Here is a 23,149-nt window from a genome sequence, read left to right on the forward strand (position 1 = left end):
ACACACACACAGGTTTTCAAAGAGAATAAAACAATAAAATTATTGGTAAAAAAACAACTATTTAAAACATCCCAAGAAACAAAATCAGAAATAAACTAAAAACAAATAAAAATGTAGACCAGCATTCTACATGTCTGGTTAGGCATGTCTAAGCAATAACTTTTTTAGCAGGTGCTAAAAAAAGTACAATGAAGGCATCTGCCTGAAGTCAGTAGGCAGGGAGTTCCAAAGTGTAGGTGCTGTCAAATTGAAGGATCAATTTCTTACAAATGCAGAACTGGTCTTATGTGGCACCTGTAACATTGCCAGGTCTACAAAACAAAGCAGTCATCGGGGCCTGGTAGGGACCCCAAGATCTCCTGCAATGTTTTTGCAATTTTTTTTTTTTTGCAGATAAAGTCGCTCAGATTAGGAAGGAGGTAGACTCCACCGTGGGAGCAGGGCCGGGGCGGGAGAGTGCCGGAGTCCTGTCTAGTCCTGTTATATGGGATCAATTTCAACCTGTTACCCCCGAGGATGTGGACAGGCTGCTTGGACAAGTGAAACCAACCACCTGTCTTCTTGATCCTTGTCCATTCTGGCTGATAAAAGCGAGCCAGGAGGGGCTGGGTGATGGGCTCTGTGGGGTGGCGAATGCTTCCCTCTGTGAGGGAGCCTTCCCAGGCCCACTGAAAGAGGCGGTCATTAAACCTCTTCTTAAAAAAACATCTTTAGACCTGGCCGATATGGCCAACTATCACCCAGTCTCAAATCTTCCGTTCTTGGGCAAGGTGATTGAGCGCGTGGTTGCTGAACAACTCCAAGCATGCCTGGAGGATGTGGACCATTTGGATCCCTTCCAGTCGGGATTCAGGCCTCATCATGGGACTGAAACTGCCTTGGTCGCACTGGTTGATGATCTCCGGCAGGCTAGGGACAAAGGTGAGAGCTGTTTCCTAGTTCTGCTGCATCTCTCAGTGGCTTTTGATACCATTGACCATAACATCCTTCTGGACCGTCTTGAGGGGTTGGGAGCTGGGGGCACGGTTATACAGTGGTTCTGCTACTTTCTCCTGGACCATGTTCAGAAAGTGGTGGTGGGGGATGAGTATTCAGACCCCTGGGCTCTCACTTGTGGGGTGCCTCAGGGTTCTGTCCTCTCCCCCATGCTTTTTAACATCTACATGAAGCCACTGGGAGAGATAATCAGGGGGTTTGGGTTGTGTGTTCATCAATATGCAGATGATACCCAGCTCTACCTCTCTTTTAAATCAAAACCAGTGAAGGCCATGAAGGTCCTGCGTGAGTGTCTGGAGGCAGTTGGAGATGGATGGTGGCTAACAGATTGAGGTTGAATCCTGACAAGACAGAAGTACTGTTTTTGGGGGACAGGAGGCAGGCAGGTGTGGAGGATTCCCTGGTCCTGAATGGGGTAACTGTGCCCCTGACCAGGCGCGCAGCCTGGGAGTCATTTTGGACTCCAGCTGTCCATGGAGGCACAGGTTAATTCTGTGTCCAGGGCAGCTGTTTACCAGCTCCATCTGGTACGCAGGCTGAGACCCTACCTGCCCGCAGACTGTTTTGCCAGAGTGGTGCATGCTCTATCTAGTTATCTCCCGCTTGGACTACTGCAATGCGCTCTACGTGGGGCTACCTTTGAAGGTGACTCGGAAACTGCAACTAATCCAGAATGCAGCAGCTAGACTGGTGACTGGGAGTGGCTGCCGAGACCATATAACACCGATCCTGAAAGACCTTTTTTTTTAAATTTTATTAGTATTTTCCACATAACAACAACACGAAAGATATAAAAAGATAACAATACACAACACACAAAAAACAACATTCGAAAACTAAAAAAGACAAAACAAAACAAAAAAACAAACAAATCCATATCTTACAAGTTAATATTATAAACACTAAAACAAGATCTTCATTGGCTCCCAGTACGTTTACAAGCACAATTCAAAGTGTTGGTGCTGACCTTTAAAGTCCTAAATGGCCTTGGTCCTGTATACGTGAAGGAGCGTCTCCACCCCTATCGTCCAGCCCGGACACTGAGATCCAGCTCCGAGGGCCTTCTGGCTCTTCCCTCGCTGCGAGAAGTGAGGTTACAGGGAACCAGGCAGAGGGCCCTCTCGGTAGTGGCACCTGTCCTGTGGAATGCCCTCCCAGCAGATGTCAAGGCAATAAGCAACTATTTTACTTTTAATAGACAACTGAAGGCAGCCCTGTTTAGGGAAGTTTTTAATGTTTGATGCTGTATTGTTTTTAATATTTGGTTGGAAGCTGTCCAGAGTGACTGGGAAAACCCAGCCAGATGGGCAGGGTGTAAATAAATTATTATTATTATTATTATTATTATTATTATGCGGATATGGGGTAAGGCGAGATCTCACAGGCAAACACATTGAACTTGGCCTAGTAGCAGATAGGCAACCAGTGTAGATCTCTGAGCACAAGTGTTATATGCTCACACAGCTTCACTCCTGTCAGCAGTCATGCTGCAGCATTCTGCACGAACTCCATCTTCCACAAAAATCTTTGTAGAAACATGATGGACTTGTGAACGAGCACATGCGAAGCTGCACTGGAAATAATGGGTTGCATCCAATGCTAGTCCTGCTCAGAGTAGACCCACTGAAGTTATCAGAAATGGCTAATTTAGATCCATAAGTTTCAGCAGGTCTACTCTTGAGGGGGACTGGCATCAGAAACCACTCTGATCTTTTGGATTCTGCGTGAGTTTTCACCATGATCTGTCTGTTCATTTGTAGCATTTATTATTAAAAGAAAATGGAAACTTTAGGGGGAGAAGTGCAAAAATGCTCCAGGCAGGCTGGGGTTTTTTTTGGGGGGGGGGTGTTATTATTAGCGACGAGACATTACAAGGTCCCAAAGGTCAGAGCTATCCCCAACCAGAATCCTTTTGCTGCAAACTTTGCAGAATCAACCGCACACCTCGGAGAGTGTGGCTCTGGAAAGGAATTGGTGCCCTGGGCCATTTCCAAATAAGACTCCCTGCTCTAAAAACACTGCCCCTGCCTTCACCTCCCCTCTCTCCCTGTCCCATCTCCTTGCTTTTTTATTAACGAAAGAGATTCATGATTCATGCAGCAATGAGATGTTTTCTCACTGCAAACCGCCAGACTCATTAAAGAGTCATGAGGTCCGTCAACCTCTTCGGTAGGCGAGGCGCTGGGGTGACTCCAGAGTCACAGTGGAAGGAATTCCTGACCGGAACCAGGTCTCGCCATTTGGCCCTGCTGGAAGCGGGGACTGCTTATTGTCGCACTAAATAAAAACGAATCCAACCGCAGAAGCGCATCTGTTCCGTGACCCCTCCGTCGTTATTATTTCATAGAGCAGGCACCCAAGCGAGCCGTATATCAACTGCGCCCTTCTGTCTAACTAACTGCCTGGTAGAAAGATGTCTCTGAGGAGTGAACATTTATCTGTTCACCTTCAGAGAACGACCCCCACTCTGTATGATCAGCCAGGTATCTTAGGATAGGGGAGGTGAATAACAGGAATAATAATAATAATAATAATAATAATATACAGATGCATCCAACTAAGTTCTCATCAGAGTAGACCTATTGACATTAATGGATTTACAATAGTCATGCCCATTACTACGCTGAGTAGGAGAAACATTGGATAGAGCACCACATTAATGCTAAGAATAACTGATTTGAGTGTGCGTGTGTTTTTAAACAACAAAAGAAAACACAATCAAGTGGTGTAGAAATTTATGGAATAAGTATATTAAATAATTAATAACCTTAATTATACTGGAGCAGTGTGGTATAGTGGTTAGAATGTTGGTCTGTGAATGTCAGACAGTGGTTTAAATCAGTCATGAAGCTCACTGGGCAACCTTGTCACAGTCCCTGTCTCTCAGCCTAACCTACCTCCCACTTCTGTACTTGGTTCAAAATATTCTTTCCAATGCAAACTGAGGTGGTCAATCACAACAGCTACAAACACAAGCCAGAAGGCCCTTGTTTGAAATCTGCTGTTGGCTGCAAGCTCTCTAAATGACTCTAGGGTTGCAATGCCACCTGTGCCTAGAAAAGCATGATCATTCTTTTTTTCTTTTTTTGGAGAAAAGTGGCCCCTGTCCTGTTTGGACTTCAAGCAGTCTGGACTCCTCCTCCTCCAACTGCGTGGTAGAGGGTTGGTCCAGTGGGAGGAGGAGAACGAGAGCCCGAGCAAAGAGTTTGTGCAGGAAAGGGTGGGTCCGTGAGGAGGACAGCCGAGAGTGAGAGCCTGAGGGACATGGGCAGAGGGTGGGATAGAGCTGAGAGGAGGAATTTGAAAGAGAGTTTTTGCATGGGCAGAGGGTGGGTTGCGGGGGGGGGGGAGGAGTTGCAGTGCACAGGCCTTCTGTGGTGGAGTCTCAGGTTTTGTGCTAGCAGGGGTGGCTGTGGGTGGGTCGGAGAGTGGATTTAGAGGGACCAGCTGCAGTGCAGGAGTTTTTTGCAGACAGAGTGAATAGGGTGGGTCAGAGAGCATGAGAGGGTTTTTGCAAGGCTCTGGTGGAGAGTAGGGGGGCGGCGGATTGTATTGGATTGCTTTGAAGTTATTTCTGCACCAGGTAAAGTAATTTTTGTCCGTCTCTCCCCCCGCCGTTCCCACCACCCCCGACCTGTCCTTTTGCCCAACCAAAGGTGACAACCCTACTTTAGACAAGCTATTATTTTCCTCCGGCTTCAGCGCGCGCGCGCACACACACACACACATATTGGCAACTACAGTACGGGGACATATCGGCTGTTACGAAGGTTTATTGAGGCTATATATCTCGAGTACTTTTTGTACCCTTGAAAGGCACTCAGCAAGTGCTTATATTCTTATTTTGAAAGTGCCCTTCAACACGACCCTTGGGCAACGGAGTAAGGATTGCTTATACAAAGAAGAAACTTTCTGAAATCCCAGTGGGTTGAGATATCCTGGGGGATATCAGTGGGCTTGGGGGTCGTGGAGCATTGCAGCTAACCGGTGGTGTAGTGACCAGTTCAGAGGCACAGGGTCCTTTCATGACAGTCACAGCCATTAGACAATAAACTTATAATCATGCAATAATTCTAATTAAGGGTGTACTGCAACACTCAATGCCAATCTATCTGTGTTGCCCTTCAGCTAGATATACTATTGTCTGTTCACATACATGGTCAAATGATTTGGAATGCTCCAGCATCCTTTTTTGGAGTGACTTAGGTTGTATTCTCCTTGAGCATATATAACAGAACTTGTACCCCATTCTATTGAAATGGAAGCCCCCTGTGCTGTCAGCAGTGGTGTAGCAAGCTGCTCAGGCACCCAGGGCGGTTTGCAGCCTGCGCCCAGTGGTGGGGTGAGCCGGGGCAGGGCACGCTATCCAGAGCCTCCAAAGAGTCCACCCACGGCCTCTGCCTCAGCTGTAGGGCGGCTGAGGGGTAGGCGATGGGCAGACGCAAGCGCCATGCTGCTGTTTCGGGCAATGCAGAGCCTGTAGGCACCCGAGCCACTGTGTCACTCCCAAGAGAGATGTGTGGCTTGGGCCAGCTACAGGCCCCAGCCTATGGTAAGTGCCACCCCAATGATGTGCCCCACTCCCGTGCCCCCCCCCCCCGCTATGCCTCTGGCTGTCAGTGTTCCTAAAGGCTTAGCTTTGGAGCAGACAGAACAACAGCTCCTTGGTGTCCTTCCAGTGTATCTTCTCCAGAGGGTCCCTAGGAGAACATCCTCAGTGGCTGCCTCACCTTCTTTCACTCTGGTTGGGCTCCAACCAGAGGAGGCTTTTTCATAGTGGCTAAGGAGCTTTCCTTTCATGCTGATGGGGCAGTTCTAGGATGCTGGAGACAACGGACCCTGCTGGGACCCATCTGCAGAAAAAGTAATGGGCCTTTGACCTGCTGTGTCCACAGACTACCACACCTCTGGCAGCATACCCTAAATGGGAGGGAGATGAGACTCTGATGTCATCTGAGGGAGGCTCAGATCTCCCAGGTTTTTGCACAGTGGGGTCGTCAGAGGAAGGCAAATCCTCTGGCCGGGGGGGGGGGGTATTGGCCCCACAGATTCATCTGGTAGCAATGCCTCTGGGGTTGGCCTTGCATCACCTTTTCCTTCAGGTTCACAGTCCTTGCCTCCATCACGTGATGAAGCACCGACACCTTGGAATTCCCTGCCAATTGACATTTGGCAGGTGTCTTCACTGTGCCTCCTAAAAACATTTCTGCTTAGGCACAGAGAACATTGACATGTGTTTCAATGTGGTTGTCAGCTTACCATCTTAATTATTTTTCTTAATGCTTTAAACAGTTGTTTTTAACTATTTCAAACTCAAAATTGCATTGTTTTATTCTTTCTTGTGAACCCATTTGAGATTAAAAAGAACCGTTTCAAATGGTATATAAGAACACTAGAAGAGCCTGCTGGATCAGGCCAATGGGTCATCTAGCCCAGCATCCTCTTCTCACAGAGGCCAACTGTGGGGGGAAGCCCATAAGCAAGTCCTAAGTGCAACAGCAACTCTCTGCACTTGTGATTCCCAGCATACTGCCTCTGACAAAGGAGAGATAACATAGCCATCACGAATGGTAGCTGTTGATAACCTCCATAAATTTGTCTAGCCTATTTCAAAAGCTATTAAAGTTGGTGGCTGTCCCTGCATCTTGTAAGTGGATGGCGAGAGAGTGAACAAGATATGAAGGATGAGTAAGAATATTAGAAAGTCCCACTGGATCAGACCAATGGCCCACCTAGTACAGCATCCTCTTCTAACAGGGGCTGACCAGTTGCTTGAATGAGGAGCCCAACGGTAGGACCTGACCACAAGAGCCCTCTCCCCTCCTGCGGTTTCCAGCAACTATTATTCAGAAGCATAACTGCCTCCTATCATGGAGGACGAGCATAGTCACAGTGGCTAGTAGCCATATAATTAAAAAAAACAACAGATTGTTGAAAAAATAAATAAAATGAAGAGGAACCCAGCTTCTGGTCCCTGACATGACCTGACTTTCTCTCCCCTCACTTCCCGATCCCTACCCATCCCTTGCCATTGCTATGTTGGCCCACAAAGTGGCCATAACCTTCTCTCTGCTTCCATTTTCTAGAGAATGAGCTGCGGTTATATCCTCTGCACCGTCCTCCTGTCTGTGGCAGTTCTCCTTGCCGTCACTGTCACTGGTGCCATCCTCTTCATGAACCACTACCACACGCCCGTCACGGAATCCCCACCCATCATCAGCACCAATCCCGATGAAGCCAACGCCTTGGTCACCATCGAGAAAGCTGATGGCTCTCGTGTCAACATATTCATCGACCCCAATTGCCCGGACCAGGGCACCGGTTTCACCCGCCTGGAGGGCCTCCAGTCGTCTGTCCTGAGGGCTGTGACAGATCTTGATGCCGAGACGAAGTCATCGAAGGGGCAGGAGAGGGCGTTGCTGGTGGGCCTGTCGGATGAGGTGTCCAAAGTTCTCAGCCATGCCACCCAGCTGAGGGCAGACTGTGACGGTCTGAAGAAAGGGCACAGCACCATGGGGCAGGAGCTGAACGCTCTGCAGAATGAGCAAGGCCGTCTCATACAGGTGATGGATGGGAGCGGAGGGGCAAGAGGCTAGCTCCTGTGAACACTTGCCCCGTAAACACACAAATCATGCAAAGTATAAGTTAGGGACCAATATAGATTGAGATGATTTTCATATGTTATGGACAGGCAGGTAGCAGAACTGCAGTGTGCCCCCCCCTCATCCCCAATAACTTTTGGCTTGTGTTCCAGGAGCAAGTTAAAGCCATTTGAAGGGTCATAGCCAGAGGTCCAGCATCTTTACTTTCAGGGGAAAGGTTAGTTTTTGGAAGAACTCCTGCTTGAAACCCTGGAGAATCACTGTCAGCCAGTGTTGACAGTACTGAATTGGATGAACCAATGGCCTGTCTCAGGATAAGGCAGCTTCCTGTGTTCCATTGCTGCTGACCCCTTGGCCCTCAATCAATTAAAAATGTGGAGTCTCTTTTAAAAAAATCATCTCAGTCTAAATAAATAAAATAGTAGCTGACCAGAGATTTTTGTGAACTGCAGACTGTCCTCTAGATTGGAGGGTTTTAAAATATTTTATTTAAGTCACTTCCATCCGTGTAATAAACCAAAATCAAATTATATGGAAAATGTTAAGGTCTGCTGCAGTTAGGTGCAGTGCAAACTTTTGGCTTTTTAATTATTATTTTAGAAACAGATGTCAAAACATTTACTATCTCCCCCTGAATATACACCATTACTTACCCAGGCTCCCTGGTTTACAGGATGCTAACTCTCTTAACGGGTTTTCAGGAAGTGTGTTTTAATTACAGAAAGAACAGAAGAAGGCAGGAAGGAGCATTCCATAGCCTCTATAAAAACAGTCGTGGTTGCAAGTGGTGGAGATTAGGTCATATAGAGGTTGCTGCCCCACCAACCTTAGTCTGCCCTTGGCCACCCCCTACCTGACCATCTTCATGCATACAACCAATCAGGGTGTGGCTCTACCTGTCATTGGCACAGGAACCACCTACTGTTGGGCTCCCTGCATTCTTCTCCACCAGTCCCCATGGAACCAGCCGCTGAGTTCAATGGCGCTTACTCCTGATGCAAAGGACTTGTTCATTCTGTGTGCTGCTCCTTTTTGATACATGCATGTATAAGCATTTACTTATAATCTCTTTATTGTATCCCACCTTTTTCTCCAAGGAGCTCAAGTTGACTTACATAGTTCTCAGCCTCATGACAACCCTTTGGGATATTTTAAACTGAGAGGCAGGGGACTTGCCCATAGTCACCCGGCAAGCTTCATGGGGGAGTGCAAATTTGAACCCTGGTTTCCCAGGTCCTAGTAGGACACTCTGGCCACTGTATCTCACCGGCTATAATGGATCACACAGTGGTCTGCATTTCTGAACTCTTCTCAGAGCTGTGACTAGGATGGGGACCCTCAGGATTGGGGGCTGGATGCTGCCCTATAGCTCTCTAGCTAACTGCCTAGCTCTCAGAACTTTTCCCAGGACCACAGCCCTTACCAGTCCTGCTTTGCATCCTTCTTGAGGGTTTCTGCCTGCCTGGGATATGTCCTTGAACTTTGCTCAAGACTCCTGCTTGTCTGGGTGGAGGATAGATAAGGATGTGTTGTTGTGGTGGTGGTTGCATTTATTATAGTGTTGAGAATTGGGGAGGTAGGCTGTGTACCTGTATACAGTCCCTTCTAATTCCTGGATACAATAAGGATCAATTGCTGGAGTAGCCAGGCAAGTTTCTTGGTGGCTCTGTGCCAGAAGACAAATGGGCAGGGTAGTTAGAAACTGTCTGGCAGTTAGAAAGACAAAGACCAGAGTTGTGTGAGCTAGAAGCTGGAGGCAGGCTGGGCAGATGAGAGAAAGAGCTATGCCTGATCTCTGCTTGAATCCAGTGCTGAGGCCATGGGAGAAGCAAGACCCAATTGGGGGCGGGTGAATCCTGTGAGCCCCTCCAACACAGGCTCAGGTTGTACAGTGTATAGATCTAAATAAACCATATAACACATTGTCAACCTGGGATAGCTCAGTTGGTAGAGCATTAATCTCAGGGTTGTGGGTTCGAGTCCCATGTTTGGGCAAAAAGATTCCTGAATTACAGGTGGTGGGACTAGATGATCCTCGTGGTCCCTTCCAACTCTACGATTCTGTGATTCTGTGACACCACCGTCTCTGCTGTCCCTCATTCCGAGGACACCGGACCCTGGGTAAGTGCCTGGAACCCCTGGAATCTCGCACCGCTCAGAGATTGGGGTGGCATGCAACAATATTTACTTATATCCCACCTTTTTCCGAGACCAAGACTCAAGGCAGCTTATACAAGTTAAAACACCACTGATTAAATACAAAAAGCCAAAAACATATAGAAGATAATTGTTCGGGTAGAAACTAGGCTACCAGCCAAATTGCTCAGCCCACTTTTGGCTCTGACCCCACCCACCACAGGCATGTGGCCCCCAGAAGGTTGCCCCCAAAGGGAATGTGGCCCTTTGCCCCTGATAGACTTTCCTTGGTGATGTGGCTGTATAGGGGCTCTCACAATGAGTTTATGCACTTCCAAATTTACAACCGCAACACTGGTCTGGGATGCCACAGAACTGCCCTGAGATCTATGGATAGAGGGTGGTATAAAAATCTAATTAATTAATTAATTAATTAGGAGGAGGAGGAAAGTTGCAGCCACAGCTTTTCATAGGAGGAAAACTGGGAAGGTTACAGAAGGCAGGGGAGGGGAGTCTGTACATGTTTTGCACGTAGCGTTTGAGAGCTCATTTGCCAGACAGGTAGCTAAATGCTGGTGAGCCCTGAGGATGTTGGCTTACCTCAGTGAACTCTGTTGCATTTTGATTGAAGTCATCAAAGGAGGCTTCTGCAAATTCAGTGCTGATGCCTAAGGCAAGGTTAGAGGGGGTGGTGGAAAGAACAGCCATTACATCCCTGTAGTGAAAGGGAAAGTGCATCACCTGGAAACAAAATGGCTGACCATTACAACTCTGCATTCAAGTGAGGTTTAATTGTCTGGGCAGGGGGAAGGGGTTCAGTCCCATAAACCTTGAGACTGGGCTAGGGCAACAAGGATGTCTCTGAACATGTCTGTGATCTACCTCCATATTTGGAAGCCATTAATGCTTCTGAATACTAATTGCTGGAAACTGCAGGAAGGAAGGGTGCTTTTGTGTTTAGGTTTCCTATAGTTGGCATCTGGTTGACCACTGAGGAAGAACAGGATGCTGGACTAGGTGGGTCATTGGCCTGATCCTGCAGGGCTCTTCTTATGTTCAGGAAAAGCACATGCTTTGCACGCAAGAGGTCCCTTCAGTCCCCAACATCTCCAGGTAGGTCCAGAAGGACACCTGTCTGGAATCCTGGAGAGCCACTGCAGTCAGTGTGGACAATATTGAGCTAAATGCCCCAACTTGGACTAAGGAGGCAGCTTCCTATATTCTTAGGAGTGAAGGCGCAGTGGTAGAGCACCTGCTTTGCATGCAGAAGGCCCCAGTTTCAATCTCCAATGGTATTGCCAGGTAGGTCAGGGAGAGACTCTCTGCCAGAAGCCCTGGAGAGCCACTGCTAGTCAGCGTAGACAGTACTGAGTTTGATAGACCAATGGCCTGATTCAGTGTGAACCAGTTTCCTGTAGTTCTAAATCCTCCTCTTCGCCTGCATCTTCAGTTAGGTAAGACATCATCATCACATCCTTGTAAAAACCTTTATAAACCCTCCTGGTTTTGCACCTGTTTCTTGCTGAAGTAAGGCAATTCCTCAATGAATCATCACTGTATATTAGATAAGAACTGCTGACTCTTATGGAGAAGTCTGATAAAAGGTGCGAGCAAGGAGAAAAGCTGTTCGCATTTTCACCCCCACCCCCCCTCCACCCCCGTGTAGGGTGTTTAATGGAAAATTGTGATGTTGGAAAATCTGCTTTTAAAAACCACCCATCACTTCTGCCAAGGGATCCTTATTTTTTGAACTCAAGAGTTCAGCAAGCCTCACTGAATTGTTTCAATTACTTTGATGAATTAGTTATTGTTTGCTTTAATTATATGCTACTGTGTTTGATACTATGTATAGCAATTGCAATGTTGTTTTTAATGCTGTTGTGAGTATTGTGAGCCCCCATGCAATACACATACCCCCCCTACAGCCACAGGAAGCTTTGGCAGCACACTAACAATGAAATGGCACCACCTTAGTCCATGGGTAGGGAATCTGTGGCCAGTGGGCCAATCTTGGCTCTGCAAGGGGTCTGCAAGGCCATTTCCCCCCTAAGCACATCCAACTGCCCATCAGCTGACCCCCACAGCCAGCAGAACCTAACTTTCTGCTCATCAGCTTATGAATAAAGTGTACGATCCTGTGGGTACTGCTTTGCTGGTTCATTCCTTGATGATGACTGACAGGTAGGCTGTCCTGCCCGTCTGTTAAACTTGGCCCATGGGGGTTAGTGGCAGATAAACTTCTGACCCCCCAAGATGAAAAGGTTCCCTGAGTGCATCTAAGTGCTTATTGCTATTTAATATTTTCCATGTGCTGTTCTTGTTTACCAATGATTAGTCATCCCAGGAAAGCAACAACTTGGTCAGGAGGGCACAGGGGTAAGGTGATCTGCTGGTGCTGTTCTGGTGTAGGTTCTGCTGTGCTGGTGCTGTTCTGGTGTAGGTTCAGAACTTTGGGTAGTTCTGCCGGTATGAAAACCACAGTAGAATGATTTCAGCACCATGGAAAGCAAACCTGCAGCTAATGTAAGAGCCAAATTACCTCAGCAGCAGCCTGGAGCAAACACCAGAGTTATATAGTCCTTTGGGAAACTACACACACACACACACACGGGTATCTTGAAGGACATAAGTCTTATGCCACAGTTTCTGGCTCCTAGTGGGTGAAGGTCAGAATAGTGATGACCTGGTTGGAGGGAAATCCCTGGTCACTACAAGGTCCAATCATCAGAGTCTGAAGACAGCAGTAGTTTCCTCAGACAACGCAGGATCCCAGGCAAAGTGTCCTACATGGGAAGAACAACAAAGCAAGTCTTATTACTCCTCTGCTATCTCAGTTTCTAAGTTCTTAGTACATGCCATGATATGTCCATTACTTTTATTTTCTGGGCCTGGCTTTGGTGTTTTGGGTATGCCTTGTTAACATTTTTTAGTTTGAGTTGCTACAGTTGTCCTTATGTGGAGCTCAGCAGCCTCCCCTAGGTCTCCAGAAGTCATATCTTCAAGTACTGCTAGGGTGGGAAGCCTCTAGCCTCCCTGCCTGGGAGTTCAAGTTGGCCCACAAAGTCATTTCTCCCAATCCATGGCCCACCTGTCAATCCTCTGACATCACTGATGGGTGGGAGAATTAGGTTCAATCCTGCTGGAGTCTGCTTCACTAATATATTCCCTTGGCAAAGGAGACCCCTGCATCCGCAAGGACTGAACCTGGTGAGCAGAAGTTTCAATTCTGCCTGCTAGGAGAAGGCTCATATAGTCAAAGCACAGTGTAGGGCTGTTTGAAAGCCATTTTGCAAACAGCTCTTTAGACCCCTGATTTTCAGAAGTTTGAATAGCAGTGTGAGGCTGTTTGCAAAAGGGCTTTCAAACAGTTCCTCACCATGCTTTGAAGTCCTGGCAGTTGGGGCATCAAAGCTCAGTATCACCTGATAGCAGCTGGGCTCTCCAGGGTTGGGGGTGATAGAGATCTGAATCACCAGTCAGAAAAAGCTCCCCACCCTTAAGGAAGAGTAATGGGCAAATGCTCCTTAACTCTAGTGTATGTGCAAACACACATGCATATGTACAAGCAATAAGCCATTACGCAGTGCACAGCCTGCTACCCCATGCACTACAGCTGAAGTCAGCTTTGTAGAGTTGATCACCTATAGCAGCCCAATTTTCAATCACGTTTTTGTTGTTTAATGACACGATTTACATTTCTGCCCATCAACAATGTTCCCTGGGCAAGTCTACAGGGCAAAGGGAATAAAATACATGATCATTAAAAGCATCAACAAACACAGCAGAATGCAACATAAAACTCTCGATGTTTTGGCAGAGAAATGCAATCAATTTGCAGCTCAATAAGATAAAGCTTCCACAATGGGGGCCCAGATAGCATTTGTTTAAAATGTTACCATATACATTACTAGGTCCACTGTGAAAGGAGGGGGAAATTATTTCATACTATTACGTTGCATACTCCTGATATTGAGAACCAGTATGCTGTAGTATTGGGCTAGGACCTGGGAGACCAGGGTTCAAATCCCCAGTCAGCCAAGAAGCTCAGTGGATGACCTTGGGCCAATTACTGTATTTCAGCTTAACCTACCTCACAGAGTTGTTGTGAGGATAAAATAGGAAAAGGGAGGAACTGTATATGCTACCTTGAGCTTCTTGAAGGAAAGTTGGGATATTAACATAGGAATAACAATAATGATAATGATAATGTTTTCTTCCCCATATGATTCATTTACCACGGCATTGTTTTATTTAAAAAAACCCACCTTCAGAATACTTTACAAAAAGAATAAAACACTAAAAGCAGTTTAAACTGCTATGTAAACATTCAAATAATAATTAAAAACAGAACTAAGCTAAAAACGTATTAAGACACATGTAAACATTCTACGTATCTGGATAGGTTTGTCTAAAACAATAATGAACAATGCAATATGTATATAAAAAAAAATTCCACACACCCACCCCAGCACACTATTATTAGCATTAGCATTAAATGTATTACCCATCCTTTACCAGCAGGGTCCAAGGGCAAGTTACAACAATTTAGAATTAAAAATGATTAAAAACAGATTAGTCTCAGGAATAGGTCAGGGTAAAGAGGTGTGACTTCAGCATTTGCCAGAAGCTGTATAGTGAAGAAGCCAGAGCCACTTCTGTAGAGAGGAAACTTCACAACTTAAGGACTTCCACAATGGAATGTCCTCTTCCAGGCCTGCCACTAACCTAAACTTCTAAGGAAGATGAAACTACGAAAATGTCTTTCCTCTGCTGATCTTAACACCCAGGAGAGTCTGTAGGGATATACCTATGGGGCCTAAACCACTTACGGTTTTGAACTCTAAAATGAACACTACATTAAAAAAAATCTTAGCATTGGGACTAATGTAATGAACCACCATTAATACCCAAAAGTGCTACATACAAAAGAAGAAGAAGAAGAAGAAGAAGAAGAAGAAGAAGAAGAAGAGTTAGAATAAAATAAAACCCAATTGATACTTTGACAGAAATGACAAGATTGCTTTCGGTCACTGTGGCTGCCTTAGTCTAATTTTAGAAATGGCCAGAGCAAAAATCTGCAACCTTTCCTATTAGCTCAGCAACTTTAGCTCCCAGACAAACCAACGGGCGATGAGAAATCATTAGTTATTAAATTTGTATTTCTTCCATATCATAAAAAGCAAAGATGCAATGCAGTTCCCTTGACACATTTCCCTTCTCAACGTAAATGAAAAGCATCTTGTGCTTTAATTTTTGAATGTAAACTCTCTTATATAAATTTAATAAAGGCAGACTGTTGGGGGGGGGGGAGAGAAAGAGAGAAGGAAGGAAGGAAGGAAGGAAGGAAGGAAGGAAGGAAGGAAGTCAGGAGCCATTAGGGATGTCGGAAGATTCTGGCAAAACTGGAAATGGGGCTGGGAATTGCAGATGCCGGCTTATTCACCACCATGTCCAGAAGAGAAATCAATCCACTGAGTAGAATCAGTATTCACTGTTGTTATTGTTTTCAGTTCATAAATGACTGAAATGAATGGGGTGTCATAATGGAAGAGGAATCTCATTTACATAAGTTATGTAAGTTATATAATTTTGCCTCAGTGGACAACTGAGATTAATAATGTGGTTTTGGGTGGAAGATGAACTGTGGCAGAATCGAAATGGTCCTACGTATAACAAATACAGGGCAGAATGGAAATCAGTATTAGAATCAGAGCATCATAGAATTGTAGAGGCTGGAAGGAACAGCCGCTGAGGGAAAGTACCTGAGTATGGGGGCAGGAAGTTGAAGGGACAGTTTAGAGGAGGGAGCTGTAGAACAGAGCAAAGCCTCGCTTAGTAGGCTTGGGCTGCAAATTCCTTTGAACTCAGTAAGGCTTGCAGCTAGGAAAGCATTCATAAGTCCCATTGAACTCTGTAGCAGTGCTTTTAAAAGCACCAAGCAAAAAAAGACATTATTCATAGGGGATATCACCTAGTCAGGATGCATGGACAGGGTGGTGATGGTACCATTGTCTGGCTTGCCTCATGCAGCAAAATTGGCACTGCTGCAAGTGCCACATAAGACCCATTCTGCATTTGTAAGAACTTGATCACTTAGTGTGGCAGCACCTGCACTTTGGAACTCCCTGCCTATTGAGATCAAGAAGGCACCTTCACTGTACTCTTCTCATCACCTGCTAAAAACATTCCTGTTTAGACAAGCCTACCCAGATACTTGAAGTAATTTGAATCTATTTTAGTAGTTTAACTTTTTCATGTTTTAAAATAGGGTTGTAGTTTTTTTAATTGATTTTACTGTTCTATCTTTCATAAACCTCTTTGAAGTTTTTGGGGTTTTTTTTACAATCAAGTGGTGTATAAATTTTATGAAATAAAAGAAAACATAAAATATAATGTCTTGGGCTGGCCCTGGTTGAGACCTTTCGCAGGCTGTCCTAAAGCTAGTAGTGGACAGGTTGGTGCCTGCGGATGGTGTGTTGGCAAACCCCCTGAACTGAGTCATAACGAATTTGGACTTTTTCCACACAGCTGCTCTCAGAGAGCCAGACCAACATGGCGAGACTAGTGAGCTCTGTCAGCGACATCCTGGACACCTTGCAGAAGGACCGCAGTGCGGTCCGACCTCGGCTCAAAGCTGACCTCCAGAAGGCTCCAGCTCGGAGTGCCCGGCCAAAAGGATGCTCCAACGGTAGGAGATCTGCTTCCTTCTCTTCTCCTTCTTGGGGCAATTATGAATGTAATTTATTCACACTCCACCGACCACAAATAAGAAGTTAGAGAATGTAAAATATGTATCCTGGGCCCCATCTGCACTTCACATTTAAAGCAGTTTCATGCCACTTAAACAGCCATAGCTTCCCCCAAAGAATCCTGGGAACTGTAGCTTGTTAAGGTGCTGAGAGTTGTTAGGTGACCCCTAACTGCTTTCACAGAGCTAAAATTCCCAGACTGGTTTAGCAATCAGTCCCTCTTCACAGGGAATTGTGGGTATTCAGCCCCACATGCACAAGTGAACGCTCAGTGGTAAGATAGAACTGCATTTTGCGTTTTTTGTAGGAACATAGGGAGCTGCCTTATAGTGAGTCAGCTCATTGATCCATGTGGCTCAGTATTGTCTCTACACACTGACTAGCAGCAGCTCTCTACTGTTTCAGGCAGGGGGTCTTTCCCAGACCTATCTGGAGACACCAGGGGTTGAATCTGGGAACAATTGCACGCAAGGCAGATGCTCTACCACTCAGCTATGATTCTTCTGAGCAAAAAAACACACAGTCCCAGATGTAGCATACTGCTTTGTTTCTGCACGAATCAACCCCCTAAAAATGAGAGAGAGAGAAACTGTATCGCAGGGGGTTGAACTAGATGACTGTTTGGGTCCCTTCCAACTCTACAATTTTATGATTCTATGAAACAAGAGTTCTGCCAGAACTCCACTTGCCCAGAGCTTAGAAGGAAACAGAACAAAGTCTCTCTTAGTGACAGCAACCAGTTGGAATAGGCGAGAGTCCAGAGCCAAGGGCTCAAACAGTGATGTTGTAATTTAGTCTATTAATTAGACCTCTCTTGTTTCTCTTCCCCCCAACTCACTTCTGCCCCACACTTCACTGCAGGCTCTCGGCCTCGGGACTGCTTTGACATCTATGCAAGCGGACAACAAGAGGACGGTGTTTTTTCTGTCTTCCCCACTCACTACCCTGAAGGCTTCCAGGTTTACTGTGACATGACGACGGATGGCGGCGGGTGGACGGTAAGGATCTGTTGCCTGTTTAAGTCTCTTTGACGCATTGGTTTGAGTAATAGACCCGTTGGCTTAGCTGGTCAAAGCATGTGACCTTCCGTCAAGGTTGAAGCAGAGAGGCAATGATGGGGAACAGATTCTGGGAGCTTACGGAGGAGACAAGAGAAGCTGGCATCCTTTGTGGGTTGATGGGCAGGGCCTTCTGGGCATGGAGGAACCGTGGGCCTCACTGCAGCAAGAGCACAGGGCCAGTCAGTGCCAGGGCAAATGCTGAGGGTGCTTTCAGATATGGACAATTTAACAGCATCTGATCAGCACAGTTTTGGTTTAAGCTGGAAATGGGATGGCAGCTCAGCTTCCAGACTTTCAGCACCCTGTGGCTGGGACCAGGATGCTGTGCCTTTCCAGTTGTTGCTAGATGACAGCCACATTCATGCCATACATTTAAAGTGCAGTGATGGCACTTTAAACTGTCATGGCTTCCCCCAAGGAATTCTGGGAGCTGTAGTTCATTAAGAGTGCTGAGTTGTTTGGAAACCCCCTATCTCCCTCACAGATTGTTAAACTACCCTAGAAATTGTAGCTCTGTGAGGGGAAAAGGGAGTCTCCTGACAACTCTCAGCACCCTTAATGAACTATAGCTCCCAGAATTATTTGGAGAAGGCACAGCTGTCTCAAGTGGTATCATAATGCTTTAAATGTGTGCTGTGAATGAATGTTGCCAACAACTTCCATCAACCTGGATTGTTGGCTATGTTGGCTGGGGCTGAAGGGAGTTGGATTCCACTGTAATTAATTTCACTGGGTCTACTCTAACTAGAACTTAGTTGGATTCAACAATAACATTTTGGGAAAGACACAGATGGAATGAGATTTCGATTTTTACTTTTTTAGTAGGTAGGACTTAACGAAGAACAAACGGCATTTGCTATCACTGTACTTTGTTCTATGTTTTGGGGTTCTGAAATAATATACATAAAACAAACCTTCCCTGGCATTATCACGCCGATGTAAAATAAACTCATTTCTGGAGAGGAGCAGATGGGAAATAAATCTATACAAGAGTAAATGCAAAATATTGTGATAATGCCGACTTTATTATTAATGGAACACACATAAAAAGCAGGGTTTGTGTACTAAACTTGATGGTCTGTATGCCAGCATGGTTAGATGTTCTGTTTGTTTATCTCTAGGCATAAAATTAGTTTCTAGATTTCATTGCGGCTTGGTGTGACAAGCAGACAGCCGAGAAGGTGGGGGCAGAGCTGTGCATGGAGAAAGACTCTCACAGTTCATTAGGAACTTAGATACCCACAACACTCTTATAAGCAAGACCATACCCTCATTTTGCCCATGGCTCTGTCTTGCATTTTGAGCTCAGGGGAGAAATGTGGTTTCCCAGAAAGAAGAGCCCAGCCTTGGAGAGTGCTCTGGTTTATTTCCTGCACAGCACCTGTGTACATATGAAGGTGCTTTAGACTTGGATTCAGACAACTGATTCATCTGGCTCTATTTTACCAACAGCTGTACCTGGAGATTGAACATGGTTCTGTCCTTGAGGTACAGCCCTTCCCTAGAATTAAGGTCCTAATCCTCATGGTTCTGAATAAGGAGCTGATTGAAATAAAAACATAGGAAGTGATGCCTCATATTGAGTCAAAACGCTGGTCCATCTACCCCAATATTGTCTACACTGACTCTCCCCAAACCATCTCCAGGGTTTCAGGCAGGGGACACTCCCAACCTTCCCTGGAAAACTGCATTGGGAATTCTCCATGCAAAGCACGTGCTCAACCTCTGAGCCCTTCCAAACATATGTGCCACTTGATTGTAGGTAGAACCTCTATGTGGTTTGCAAACAAGCATTAAAATAATCATAAAAAATTGAAAACATGAATGTTAAAAAAATCAAAATACTGTTAAAACCAACAGTTTAAGCTAAAACCAGATTTAAACACATGACAGTTTCTACATATCTGGACAGGACTGTTAGAACAAATATGTTTTTAGGTGCAGAAAAATGTACAGTAAAGGTGCATGCCTGATGTCAATAGGCAGGGAGTTCCAAACCATGGGTGCTGCCAAACTAAAAGGTTGATTTCTTAAAAGTTCAGAACTAGATCACCATTACTGGCTAATGAAGTAGTGGGATTTTCATTCCACTTTCAGCAAATGGCAAGAAAGCAAAACTTTCAGCTGGGCTAAAGAGTTCATCGGCAGAAGTATCCAGGAAAATAACAGGGTGGCTAAGTGATATTAAGGAGTAACTGATCCACATGAAGTGGTTTCGGGGCATGTACCCTAAGGGTGTTGGAACTTAAGACACAACAGAGTGACTGAAGGTTTATCAGTGGCTCTTAACACGCAATTCCATCTCCTGACCTGCCATTTTCTAAAGGCAAGATGAAGTCATTGGCAGAAATTTAACAAGTTTCCCCTCTGGGAGGAGAGTCATAGATGTGACCTTCCCAGAGAGCGCTGGGGTCATCACAGCAATTCATGTCTATGGCAAAGATGCTAGATTGGGGGCTAGTTTGTGTCAACAACGCCAGCCTGGAGAAATTAATGAACGAGGCTGAAGAAATGCCAAAACAGTGAGGCAACGAGACAGGAGCAGAAAAATCACAAATCGTAACAAGAGCAGCTTCATACGAGAACTTGAAAAGTCAGAAAGTTAGCTGAAGTAGGAGATACCTACAGACAGGCTGATACTGAGAACTGGCTTTAAGAAGTGGTAGAAAAATCACTCTTGTCAAACAATCAGGTTGGCACTCTTCAGATTTCAAAACGGTGTACAAGGAACACAGTCATACCTCAGGTTACAGACGCTTCAGGTTGCGTTTTTTCAGGTTATGGACTGCTGAAACCTGGAAGTACCAGAATGGGTTACTTTCAGGTTTCAGCGGTTGCACATGCGCAGAAGCGCTAAATCGTGGTTTGCGCATGCGCAGAAGCGCCAAATCGCAACCCACGTGTGCGCAGACGCACAGCTGCGGCTTGCGAACGTGCATCCCGCACGGATCACATTCGAAACCTGAGTGTCCACTGTACACACAGCCATGGAAGGAGCATTGCTGCTACTACCCATAATGGAAATATTGGGCATGTTCTACTTCAAATGTTAGAGGCAGCAATGTTTCTGTATACCAGTTGCTGGAAGCTACAGGAGGGGAGAGTGCTGTTGTGCTTGGGCCCTGCTTGCAGGCTTTCTTCCATTGAGGCACCTTGTTGGCCCCTGTGAGAACTGGATGCTGGACTAAATGGCACATACCTAATCCAACACAGCTATTTTGATTTCTCCCTCCTTTGCTTCTGAATACCAGTAGCTGGGAAGCATAAGAGGGGAGAGCTGCTATTGCAACTCAGGTTCTCTTGCAGGTTTCCCAGAGGTTGGTCATTGTGAGAACAAGATGCTGGGATAGCTGGGTCTCTGGCTCTTTTTATTTTCATGCATCGTGGTGGCATATCCATAAAGGGACATTGTGTGTGTCAGCAATATCAGAGACCCGCGAGTAGCCTACATGCAGGACCTGAACACAACAGCATTCCCCCCCCCCCTTGTGATTCCCAGCACCCAGCATTCAGAGGCATACTGCCTCCAACAGTGGAGGTAGAGTAATTTTGGCTAATAAAGACTGATAAAATAATCCTCCATGAATTTGTCTAGAGCTATCCAAGTTTGTGGCCATCACTGCCTCCTGTGAGAGTGAGTTCCATAGTTTAACTCTGCATTGCATGTAGAATTTCTTCCGTTTTATCTGTCCTGAATCTTCTAGTTTCCAGAAGGAGAATTTTATCTCTGCACTTTTTCCATGCCATGCATAATTTTATAAAGTTCTATCATGCCACCTCTAACATCTTTCCCCTAAAAAGTCCCCAGCACTGCAACTTTTCCTCATCAGAGAGGCACTCCATCTCCTTGATCATTTTGCTCGCCCTTTTCTAAACCTTTTCCAACTCTACATGTTAAATGATTGCATAGTGAAAACTGAGTGAGGGATCATATTTTGTTTACTGGGGCCTACAGGGAAGGTGGACAGTTAAGAAGCTGTTATGTATCCAGGCACTGTAGACCAAAGCTAGGCTGTATGCATGCAATACAGGCCTAGGCCTCCTGGAGCTCAGGAACCATCTGCATAACAAAAGACAGAGAGGAGTCTAAAACCCTCCAATGACATTGTTAATAGCTGGCAGGCAACCAATCCCTGCTGAGATAGGCCAGTGTTGTGATTCTCTAATTGCAGCATTAAGGCGACCTATCACAGGTGGGGTTTGTGTTTCGCCTGAGCCGTCTTAAGATGTTTATACTGGGCCCTGTCAGTCTTGTTCCTGTTGCTACAATAAATCCCTTTGAGCTGAAATCTGGTCTTTGGGTTATGCCTGAACCCACCTACACTTCAGTAGCCATGGTGACATGACAGAGCCATCTGCATATGTCTTTCTACTGAAATCAGGGCCAGGAGACAGTGTGATGCTGGTGACAGCTTGGCAGATGTCTACAAGCATACACTACGATCGCCAGGTCAGAGGCCTGATTCATGGCAGCTCCTCCAATCCAGATCCCTGACAAAACATCATGTACGATTTGCCCAGCACCCTTTTCATGAGGAAATGAGGGATGTGAATAATATCTTCTCCCTGCTCTGTTCAAGCCACTCTCGTACACATCTATTATAGACACTGGTCAGGAGCAAAAGACCTGTCAGAACAAATTGTTTGGGGACTCAATCGCAGCTCGTTAGTTAAGAGGAGAAGCAGAGGGTGTCACTTGGGACCCATCCATTTTTCTTGACTTGCAGACACAATCTCTGCCATCAACACTGTGGCTAGTGGCGATGGAAGCGTTTGGGTTGAAAATGAGAGTGGATTGTAAAATTAAGAGCTGCCAGAGAGGCAAACCATTTTATCACACCTTCTGCACCTGGTGTGTGGTAAAATCACATGGGCATGGTATTACGGACAGCCAGGTTACCCCGAGGTGAGAAAATAAAGCCTGGGATAGTTTGGCTTATCTGAATAAGCAACATAACATTTTTGTTTTGCTGTCTTTCCTCCTGCCAGATAGGGATAGGGATAAATTTTGTTCACTTTGCATTTCATAAAATCATGGAATTGTAGAGTTGGAAGGCACTCTCAGGGTCATCTAGTCCAACCCCCTGCAATGCAGGAATCTCCACTAAAGCTTCCATGACTGGTGGCCACCCAACCTCTGCTTAAAAATCTCCAAGGAAAGAGAGTCCACAACCTCCCAAGGAAGACCATTCCACTCTTGAACAGCTCCTACTACCGGGAAGTTCTTCCTGATGTTTATTCAGAATCTCCTTTCTTGTAACTTGAAACCATTGGTTCGGGTTCTGGCCTTTGGAGCAGGAGAAAACAAGCTTGTTCCATCTTCCATGTGAAAGCCCTTTAGCTTAGATATTTGAAAATGACTGTCCTGTCTCCGCTTCGTCTCCTCTAAACATACCCAACTCCCTCAACTGTTCCTCATAATGTTTGGTTTCCAGGCCATTGATCATCTTGAGAATGACTCTGACTTAAGATCACACTCACGCCATACATTTAAAGCACTATGATACCACATTAAACAGCTTTATTTAAACCCATGCTGTTGTTTAAAACCACCATTTAAAAACTTGCCTCCTCTTTTGCTCCCCTGCTCACCAACTTCACGCAA

At 45.7% G+C, this 23,149-nt stretch overlaps 2 protein-coding genes across 3 annotated transcripts in view; both read left to right on the forward strand.

Moving 5' to 3' along the window:
- The window catches only part of QRFP (pyroglutamylated RFamide peptide), a 149,132-nt gene that overhangs the window by 70,182 nt on the left and 55,801 nt on the right, over window positions 1-23,149 (forward strand). The gene's annotated exons all lie outside the window — the stretch shown is intronic.
- Window positions 1-23,149, forward strand: part of FIBCD1 (fibrinogen C domain containing 1) — a 74,632-nt gene that overhangs the window by 31,532 nt on the left and 19,951 nt on the right. The window contains exons 2-4 of the mRNA XM_080990644.1: window positions 7,083-7,559; window positions 16,263-16,422; window positions 17,345-17,481. Of these exons, the coding sequence (XP_080846770.1) occupies window positions 7,083-7,559; window positions 16,263-16,422; window positions 17,345-17,481 (774 nt within the window). The remainder of the gene's footprint in view (window positions 1-7,082; window positions 7,560-16,262; window positions 16,423-17,344; window positions 17,482-23,149) is intronic.

Source organism: Podarcis pityusensis, assembly GCF_964106645.2.
Source record: "Podarcis pityusensis genome assembly, chromosome: Z".
Lineage (NCBI taxonomy): Eukaryota > Metazoa > Chordata > Lepidosauria > Squamata > Lacertidae > Podarcis > Podarcis pityusensis.